We start from the raw sequence: 10,029 nt of genomic DNA, 5'->3' as shown, positions 1-10,029 counted from the left end.
TCTGCCGCATCCCAATGTCACGGAGGGAAAGTGGGGAGCCCTCAGGGAGGGGCCCAGCCCACACGACCCGGTCTCATTTGGGTCAGGAAACACCCAAACCCAAAGGTTTCCACGCAAGAGCCCCCAAAAAACACTCAGCAGCCCGGGGGCACCACGGGTACGGCCGGTGCCCCCCAGGGAACAGAGCCCCACGGGGAAACCCGCGCTGTCCCACAGCCCCCTCCCACCCACAGGGATTTCGGTCCCTTATAAGCAATAAAACACACTTTTAGGAACCCAGTTCTCCCCCCGTGCTGCTGCCGTGGGGCCGGAGGGACGGGGACGCAGACGGAGGCCGCCCACACTCGGTTCAGGGCTATCACGAATATATATATGTATATATATTATATATGTACAGCTCATCCACCCCACCCAGCGGGGCGAGGGAACACTGCAGCCTCCAGCCCCACCACCACCGCACTCCCACCCCCACACCCCCCCCTGTAGCGCCTGCCCAGGGGGGGACACAGCCTTGGTGCTCCTGTCACAGCACCCAGCGACCCACAGCGGCACCGAAGGGCCCCTCACCCCGCTCTGCCCCACTCCTCCTCGGTCCCCAGGAGAGATGGTGACAGCAGCGCCGCGTCCCAGGGGCTGGAGCTGGGGCACGGTTCCCCCCACCGAACACCCAGGGCACCCCGGCTTCTGCATGGGACGAAGCGTGGCACGGACTGGAAGGAGGCAGAGGGGCTGGATGGCGTCTCAGCTCCCTCCCAGCCCTGCTGCAGGAGGCCAGGCACCCACAGACCCCCCCAGCACCCACGGCTTTGCCCCCCCCTCACCGTGAACCTCTCTCCCAGACAACCCCTCCCGCCTTCCCACGAGGCCCTCACTGCAGCAGCTCCTCCCAGGAGATGGGCCGGGAGAAGACCTCCCGCTCCAGCCACAGGTCGTAGTTGACCTGGAAATCCTCGGGCAGCTCCACGCGCTGGCCCAGCACGCTCTGCAGGCAGTTGTCCACGGGCAGGAAGTCGGGGTTGCTGTGGGCCCGGTCGTAGCGGCGCGAGTTGAAGCGCTCGATGCTGGCACGCAGGGCACATTCCTCCGCCTGGAAGTCCCAGGGTCGGGCATCCAGGTCTGGGAAGAGGGAAGAGGGCGTCAAGGGGCAGCTGGGGCTCTTCAGGCAACCAAACCCCCCCACTGCGAGCCCCCACCAAGCAGCGTGAGGAGGCACGGGGCCAGCAGTCACCATCAGCTCCGACAGGGGCCACGACCAGAGGTGCCACCGGCCACATCTCCCCCCACAGCCCAGACCCCTGCGGCCCCGAGCAGCAGCAGGACGGCTCTGGCACGAGGGCAGCGGGTAACGGGGCGCTTTGGGGCGGCCGCAGAGGACGCACCGTTGCCGTAAGCCCAGTCGTCGTTCAGGCGGTGCCGCACTTTCTGGTAGATGGCCGACATGGTCTTCATGTTGCTCTTCCTCCACTGCCGACCCAGGTACTTGGTCTGCACCTTGAGCAGCTTCAGCACGTAGAGCTGCATCATGGCCTGCTTCACTTTCAGCGCCCGCTTCAGGATGGGCGCAGATTTGAACACCACCAGCATCTGCAAGGGACAGCCGGGCACGGGGGGTGACACGGCCGGGATGGATGGGGGGCACCCCCTGCTGCAGAGAGCCAGCCCCCTCCGGCACACAGCCCCCCCCACCCGGTGCTCTCCCGCCCCACAGCGAGGCCTGGGTGCAGTGCAAAGCCCCAGCGTGGCCCCCAGCCCTCACCATAGTGCGGGAGTGCTTCCACTTGGTCAGCTTGTTGAGGATGCGCAGCAGGTTGATGCAGGAGAACAGGTTCCTCCAGCAGAACTGGTTGTTGTCTCCTGCCTCCTGCAGGAAAGGAGAGGCAGAAGCGAGGCATGAGATGGCAGCGGGGACATTGAGATGAAAAGCAGAGGCTGCACTGCCCTGAGGACCCCTGCCCAAAGCAGGCAGGAGACACCCGGCAGCCCAAGGGCACCCACAGAACACCCAGCAGCACCAGAGACCGAGCAGCGCTGAGGCTGCCAGGCCTGGCTGCTGGAGCCCTGCTGCCTCCCTGCACCCAGGATCCCCTCTGGAAAGCACTGCAGGGCGCTGGGAGCCCGAGGGGAAGGGAGCAGTGTACCAGGCTCTCTGCTGTCAGCTCCGGCAGCTCGTGCACCACACAGTATGGGTAGTCCAGGACTGAAATGCTGGAGAAAGGAGAGGGGTGTCACGCTGCTTCCACAGACCCCACCCTGGGCAGGGGCAATGCAGTCCCGTGCCGGGGTCTGCCTGCAGCCAAGCCACAGCGGGAGGGAATCGTGGAGGGAGAAAAGCAAGCAGGAACCCATTCCCCATACCATCTCCCCTACCTGTTCTTGGCAGTGATGTAGGACATGATGTTCTGGTTGAAGAACTTCAGGATGAGCGGGATGCAGTTGGCAAAGACCAGATGCTGGGCCATGTACTCAAACTGGGGAAAAAGGCCACGTGGGCGGGTGAATGCAGACCCACGCTGGGTGCTGCCCACCCCCAAAGCTTGGCCAGGCCCCGGCCCAGCTCACCTGGTAGATGTGATTCAGTTTGAAGTGCTTGAGCAGGAGGAGCAAGACGGCAGAAATGGCTTTGACGATGATCTCCTTGTGCCGATTGACATCCACCCCCAGCTTCATGCTCTGCAGCACGGTGGTCCTGGGGCACACAGAGGGATGCTTGGTGTGGGGCAGTGCCTGCGCCCTGCCAGCCCTATCCTGGAGGCACCTGGAGGCAGTCTTGCCATTCCCCAGGCTATAAGCAGGCATCTGCAGTCAGCTCCTGCAGCAGTGCACACTTCCCAGCGCATCACCAAGCCAAAGATGGTCAGATCACCCACGAAACCTCAGCACAGCACAGAGCCAGCCTACACCGCCCTGCCTGGCTCCATCCAGCTCCCCACTCTGTTCCTATTAGCACCAACACCCTCTGCTCGCCCTCCTCGGTCACTCACGGCATCTCCTCTGGCAAAACGTCTGCCAGGATGTTGATGGAGTCTGTCTTGGCTTTGGAAGTGGGGGCTGCAGCGAGGAGGATCTTCAGCAGAGCAATCTGGAGGGAAGGGAGAGATGGAAAATTGGATGGGGGAAACCAACCACAGGCCACTCTCCCCACCAGAGGAGAGAGGAAGCGATGTATTTGTTGAGAGGGAAGAAAATCTGTGAGCGTGGCTGGAAAGGGACAGCAGCAGAGGGAGGCTCCAGGGTGAGGCACCCCCAGATCAGCTCAGGAGGATGGAGCAGAGCCCAGGGGACCCGCAGTGCTCACCATGTACTGCGGCAGGCTCGGCAGGAGGCCCTGGTACAGGATCTCAGCAGGGACTTGCTCCACTTCTTCTTCCCCCTGGTGCCAGGAGAGAGCAGACAACCTCACCCTGGGAGCAACTACCAGCTGGCTCAGCCCCAGGCACTCTGAGGACAGGATGCCTCTGGCTGCTGCCCAGTGCCCCCTCGCACACCCCACGCTCTCTTCCTGAAGAACCCATTCCTCCTTCCCCACTGAGATGCAGAGCAAACCCAGCTCTCCCAGCAGCTGAAGTGTCCCCAGCTCCACCTGGGAGCTTCGTCCTGTCCCCATCTTCACACTCACCCCAGAGAGCGGGGAGCGCAGGTACTCATCCTCCATGTGCACCTGCACCTCCGCGATCGATGTGTACTTGTGCTGCACGGAGAGAGAAGGGGGATTCACACCACGGCCCCCCCGAGCCCCCCACTGATGCCACACAGCACAGCACGGGGCTGCCCCAGAGTTACTGCATTTCCTGCCTTCTTTTTAGGTCCCTCCAGAAACTTCTGTTATTCCTGCTGCAGTGGTGACCCAGCACCAATGGGCAGGGAGGCAGAGGAAGAGGAACCCAGCAGCGGACTCACCTGCTTCAGGGTTCGGATGCTCTCATGGATGGGCCTGGGCAACCCCACCACAGTGTTGGTGTCACTGGAGAGAAGGGAAAATGTTGGGCTGTGTGCAGGCAGGAGCAAACCTGAGCATCCCCATGGCAGGTCAGAGACCAGCGCCCGGAGGAGGAGCATGACAGCCCCCAGAGCAGCAGCTTCTGCTGCAGACCCCCTGAAATGAGCAGCTGCCCAGCTTGGCTTTGCAGGAACCCACCTGCCCAGAGTGTAGCCAATGAACTTGCTGCGACTGGACTCCAGGAACATCTCAATGTCCTTCTCTCTGCAACAAAAGGACAAAGTAACATCTTCCTGTCAGCCTAAATCTGCACTGTAGCCAGGTACACAAAGCCAGGCTCTTCTCAGCGGTGCCCAGCACCAGGACAAGAGGCAATGGGCACAAACTAGCACACAAGAGGTTCTGTCTAAACATCAGGAAGCACTTCTGTACTGAGCAGCAGACAGAGCACTGGCACAGTTTGCCCAGAGAGGTTGTAAAGAACTTCATAAGCCACCTGGACGTGGTCCTGGGCTCCATGTCCCTCCTGGAGCAGGGGCTGGGCCGCTGACCTCCAGAGGCCCCTTCCAACCTCAACCATTCTGTGATACAGCCCAACCCCCAGGCACAGGGCAGCAGAATAACGCCGTGGCCAGACACAGAGACAGGGCTGAGCCCAATTCAACGACAGAACAGCCACCACAGTGACCACCAGACCAACCACCCATCTCCAGCACCTTCCCAACACCCCTGCTTCAGCGCAGTACACTCTTCAAGTCTCTGTTTTCCCCTCCCTGCAGCTCGGCCTGCAGACTCACCGGACCTTGGGTGCCCAGGGCAGCCCCTTGGGGCAGGTGATGCGGTCGCTGGGGGGATGCTGGGTGGGCGGGGGCATCACCTCGTCACGTTCAAGGGGGAAGGTCTCTCCCTCCAAGCTGTTGTCATCATCGTTTTCTTCCTCTTCTTCACGAGAGTCGTCCGCTTTGTACGGGTCCCGCTCGTTGAAGGCGTCGAGGTTATCCTGCTTAATCAGGGCCTGGAAAGAGCAGGGCAGGAAGGTGGGTTCTATCCCAGGCAGATGAATACACTGGGTACAACCTGCTCCAAGATCACGTCCCCTGCTCCACGTCCCTGTCCCCAGCTCTGCCCTCACCTTGTGCTCCCGCCGGCCTCGCTTCTGCTGCTGCTCGATGAGGTCGGAGGCCGACGCTGGCGGGGACGCAGCCCTCATGTTGCGGATGACTTTAATGCTGTCCTCCGGGAGTGGGGGGAGACCCAGGACCTCCCTCTTCTCTGCCTTCATGCTCTGGAGCTCCTCAAAGCCCCCCAGGGTGCACTGCAAGGGACACAAGGGCACCCTGAAGGTGGGAATCCTCCACACGTGGCACTAAGGGATTCTCCCCACATTCCCTCTCTGCGAGTCCCAGATGCTTCCCCCGGTGTAAAACAAGATCTGCCTGTCCCCACACTCCTGTCAGGTATCTGCAAGTGAGGTGTCTGCATCTTCTCCTTTGGAGAAGGGAATTTATTTTGGTCCATCCCTGAAAGCCAACTCCAGAGACCAACACATAACAATGCTCCCCCTAAAGGGTGAAATCTGGGAGGTTTCACATCAGAAATCAGATAAAGGCCAGGAATAAGAGGATGGAGCCACTGCAGGCAGCTGTGAGTGGGCAGAACTTCCTCTGCTCAAGGTAGAACTGCAAGACGCACGCTGGCCCAGCCCACGTCCTCTCCCTTACCAGCACAGTCTTCCAGAGCAAGAGCAGCACCTTCTTCATGGGGAAGTGTGGAGCGTGGCCGCTGCAGAATTTGGTCACCATCCCAAAGAGCATGACAGAGAAGGGCTCGTTGTTGTACAGGGGGGCACCTGGAACCAAGCAGCAGGGACAGTCAGGCCCTCTCCTCACCCTGCCGCACACCAGCGCTCTGTGCCCCCCAGCTGGCTCCCACCCCCACCTCTGAGGTCTTCATCTCACCCTGGGCAGCTCCTGTTTTTCCTCTCCAGGGCCTTGTACCCTCCATAATTTCCTCTCGACACAGTGGTAAGAAATGTCAAGCAGAACGTACAATTTCTTTCCCCAGGGAGAAGGCAGGGAAGGCTGGCTGGCCTCCTCTGCTCCCCGCCCTCACCTCCTCCAGCAAAGTTCAGCGCTAGCAGAAACCAACCCGGAGCTCCCAGCCCCTGCTGCCCGAGGGCCCAAAGCCCAAACCCACCTCACCCACTCCTTCTTCAGCCCCGGGAACTTCCAGCCCACCCTCCTCACCCAGCTCTGCTCGGAAGGTCTGCCGCATGCTCTTCCACTCAGCCTTGTCCCCCTCGGCCTCCTGCCGGACCGTCTCCACCATCAGGTACATGATGTTCAGCAGCACCCTGCCCACAACAGAAGCTTGGGTCAAGATCCAGAGGTGGGGATGACTTACAGAGCGACGCTCTGGGGGAAGGCTTGGTGTGCCACGACCACGGCCCACCTCCACCCACCCGCTCCACAGCAGGGAACTGGGGCTCGTGCACCGGGGAAAAATGCAAACCAACAAACTCTTGCCCCCCCGCCCCCCCCCAAATCCCTCATGGCATCTCCTCCTGCCGAGCCCTGCTCCGTACCTCAGGTCCGTGCTGTCAGCCAGGGAGATGGCAGGCTTCCTCACCGCACTGCTGCAAGCCGCGCTGTTACTGCCGAGAGAGAAGAGCTTCAGTGGGTGCTTCCGAGGCATTTCAACTCGGCCACGAGCAATCCACGTGTTCCATTCAAAGCCTGGAGTAAGTACTGCTGCAACAAGCCCCCCGTCAACAAGAGAGGGGGAACGCAGCTGTTTCATTTGCTGCCAGACAGCGCAGCTCTTGGAGAACTGCTGCACAGACCTTGTGTGTCATACATGTGATGTATCCCCCCCCCACAACAATGCAAGTCATCCAAGTGGCTGCAGGAATCAGAACTCGAACAAACCAGAAATAGGGCAGGGGACAACGCAGCTGCCACCAACTGGAAAAATCTCTGCCCACAGCAGAGCTCCAGGGCGGCTTCTGAAGCACCTGCCCCCACTACTCACTCAATCTCCATGTTCAGCAGCTCCACCAGCGCGTTGAACGTCCCCACTTCCAGCAGCAGGAAGATGTTGTACCTCATCCAGGCCTGCACCTCGGCCTCAGAGCCGCACTCCCCGAACGTGCCTGCAAGGAAACCCTCGGTGGGTCCCAAAGCCCCTCCTTGTGCAGCCAGCACGCTTTGCAGAGGGACAGAAAATGGCATCTTGGGTTTGAAGGCAGGAGGTCAGACTCAGAGGACAGAACTGCCTTCTTGTGGGCAACGAAGCCCAAATCAGTCCACTGAAGACTGCTGAGCTTTGGACCACGCTCCTACGAGCTGCCTAGTTCCTTTGACAATTAGTTTGGCTCCGGGCATACAAGGTGAAATGCGAGATACAATAAAAAAGAAACGCTTCGAGATATTCCAAATCAAAAGCTTCCCATCCCTTTCCCCAGGTTTAGCAGCAAGGCAAAGGCTGCCAGCCCAACATCAGGACGTACCTTGGGCAACGTAAAGGATTGCTCTGGCAACCCTCAGCCGCTTCTCCCGCGCGGTGACCTCCAGCCCGTCGAGCAGCCGCATGGCGTGGGTGCGATGCTGGTTCTTGTCCAGCTCTGTCCACTTCTTGTCCCGCACTGCAAAGCCAAAGCAGCCACGCTGAGGGCACGCAGCACCTCTGCTCTGCGCTCTGGGCACAAACATCACGTGAAAAGCTCAAAAGGATTTGGCACGATGGAAAACAGGGCTGCCCCAGCAAGGAAGGTGGTCCTGGGAACAGCACATAGGCACGTGGGATCAGGGCAGAAAGGCTGCCTCCTGCCTCCCATCACACAACCAGACAAAGCCCATCTAGCCAGGCTGGTCCTGGCAGCTGATGGGAAATGAGCTGGATGCTCTTGCTGCTGCCAGTTTGTTCCAGGCACCAAGGAACCTCCTCAGTCACTAACACCAGCAAACGCTGAGCACACTGGACGTAGCAAGCTGCGCTCCAGGGCCAGCCCACGTACACAGTGAGATCTCCAATACAAACCACACGAAGGCTGTCACCGCCTTCACGATCTGTCTGACACAGCATTAGTGCACCCAGCCCTGTGGGTGCCCCGGGAGACCCCCCAGCTCCAAGGGAAGGGTCTCACCATGGATCCTGAAGTCCTCCTCAAAGCACTTGCGGTTGAGCAGGAACTCCGGCCCCTCCGTGTAGCTGTACAGCTCTGCCGAAAGAGAGCAGAGAAAAATCACCAGGCTGCCAGAGGACGCTGCAACCCACCGAGGTCAACTGCTGCTTAATCTCAGATGAGGGAGATGCAAAAAACACAGCCAGCATATGGCAAAGGGACCCTCGCTATAGGGTACTGCATCTCTTCTAACGTGAATGAGGTATTTAAAGACAACAGAGCGATACTGGAAGCAACAGAACTCCTTTAGTCATCACCAGGGAAAAGAAATCGCGGCTGATTAACGGATCCGTGAGGACGAGCCCCTTACCAGAGAGCTCTGCTGCCCACTTATCGGTGTCTGCGTACTCAAACTCCAGGTCTGGGGACTCTGAGTAGCCCTGAAAGCAGAAGAATTCGGCTCAGTTACAGCTCGCTTCCCAAGAAAACCCAAATCCCCGGCCGCCCACCATTCACCTGCAGCTCCAGGGCTGCATCTTCCCTTTAGGAAACCAAACATTTACCCGCAGCGGCGCGAGTGTTACCAAGGCAACCCCCAGCCCCGGTGCCGCATTGAGCCGGGCTGCAGGCACTGCACCGCCCCCGGGAGCCCCAAAACACCAAAGGGACGGGGACAGAGGGGGGCAACCCCGGGCAGGGCTCAGCTCGCTCGCCCCTCCTGCACGGATTTCACGACACCGGGGCTGTTCCCGCAGCCCCAGCGAGATGCCAGCCGATGCGCACCCCGCGTTTGCCGTGGGATGGATGGGAGACACCCACGAGGTGCCACAGGGGACGGAGACCGGCCGCTGCCGCACGGCGCAGACCCGCAGCAAAACCCCTCCGAGCCCCGGGGAAGGCGGCTCCGGAGCCCCAAGGGAGTGGAACGTTTCGGGGTGGGAGCGGGGGGCAGCGCGGCACCCGCAGCCCCGGCCCCGTGGTCAGCCCTCCCCCGGCCACCCCCGCTCCCGGCGCCGGCCCAAAGCAGCCCCGGGGCCGCAGGTCCCCGGGATGGAACGGAACCGGATCGGTACAGCACCAGGCCAGGCATGGCGCAGCTCAGCGCGGGGCCCACCGGACCGCCTGCCGCCCGGAACCGGAACCGGCCCGCACAGGACCGGAACCGGCCCAGCCAGGCCCCGCCCCTCCCGGAACCGGCCCGGCCTAAGCCCCGCCCCTCCCGGGAAGGCCTCCGCCCGCCCCCCACGGAGCCGGGCCCGGCGCTGGCGCTGGCGGCGCTGACCTCGGAGTCCTTCCGCGGGGGACGGCCCAGGTCGCGGCCCTTCCCGGGCGGCGCCGCCCCGCCTCGGGCCTTGTTGTTGGCCGGGAGCGGCCCCGCGCCGCCGCCGCCCGGCTCCATGTCTCCGCCGCGCACGCCGAGCTCTCGCGAGGACTCACCCCTCCTTCTCGCGGGAGAGGCAGAGAGAGCCGGGGCAGCGCCGCCGCCATGTTGGGAGTGGCGCCGAGCTCCGGCCGCTCTCCTGCCTGCGCCATGGCTCCTCCCGCCGGTCCCGCTGCTCCGCCGCGGCGGCCGCGTCACCGCCCAGCGTCGCCCGCCCGCCCCCGGCGGCCACGTCCGGCGCGGCGCCCGACCGGTGGCTAAGCTCCGCCCCCCGCCGCCATGATAGGTGTGGCGCGGTGCTGAGCCATGCTGGGAGCGGCACTTCCGCCCTCGCGCGACGCGGCCCCTGGAGGCCGCCATGTTGGAAGTGGCAGGAAGGGAGGAAGGCCGAGCTCCAAAGAAAGGGGCTCGGAGCCCAAAACCAGGGGCGAGGGTGATATGACGTGAGCGTGGAACACATGAGCCCTCAACTCAAGGGGCTGGGGGGGCTCAGACCCCAAACTGAAGGGGCTGGGAGGGAGCAGATCCCAACAGAGAGGCCAAGCAGAGCACACAACCCTGGCCCAGAGGGGAACAAACCCCAAATCT

At 62.0% G+C, this 10,029-nt stretch overlaps 1 protein-coding gene across 3 annotated transcripts; it reads right to left on the bottom strand.

Moving 5' to 3' along the window:
- Positions 349-9,608, bottom strand: STRIP1 (striatin interacting protein 1). Of its 3 annotated transcripts, none has more exons than XM_021376886.1 (21): positions 9,498-9,608; positions 8,431-8,500; positions 8,082-8,156; positions 7,446-7,580; positions 6,968-7,088; positions 6,522-6,590; positions 6,184-6,290; positions 5,659-5,786; positions 5,070-5,252; positions 4,735-4,952; positions 4,136-4,201; positions 3,898-3,961; positions 3,617-3,688; positions 3,296-3,370; positions 2,982-3,079; positions 2,560-2,686; positions 2,368-2,468; positions 2,139-2,205; positions 1,757-1,861; positions 1,380-1,584; positions 349-1,116 (listed from the first exon to the last, which is right to left on the bottom strand). In XM_021376886.1, the coding sequence occupies exons 1-21, from the start codon at positions 9,591-9,593 to the stop codon at positions 869-871; spliced, it is 2,430 nt and encodes an 809-aa protein (XP_021232561.1). In that variant the 5' UTR covers positions 9,594-9,608; the 3' UTR covers positions 349-868. The 3 variants fall into 3 exon arrangements, with proteins under 3 accessions (XP_021232561.1, XP_021232559.1, XP_021232562.1); XM_021376884.1 differs by lacking the exon at positions 9,498-9,608 and adding an exon at positions 9,343-9,489; XM_021376887.1 differs by lacking the exon at positions 9,498-9,608 and adding an exon at positions 9,139-9,333.

This window comes from Numida meleagris, chromosome 25 (genome assembly GCF_002078875.1).
Source record: "Numida meleagris isolate 19003 breed g44 Domestic line chromosome 25, NumMel1.0, whole genome shotgun sequence".
NCBI lineage: Eukaryota > Metazoa > Chordata > Aves > Galliformes > Numididae > Numida > Numida meleagris.
This window is presented reverse-complemented; position numbering and strand designations above follow the sequence as displayed.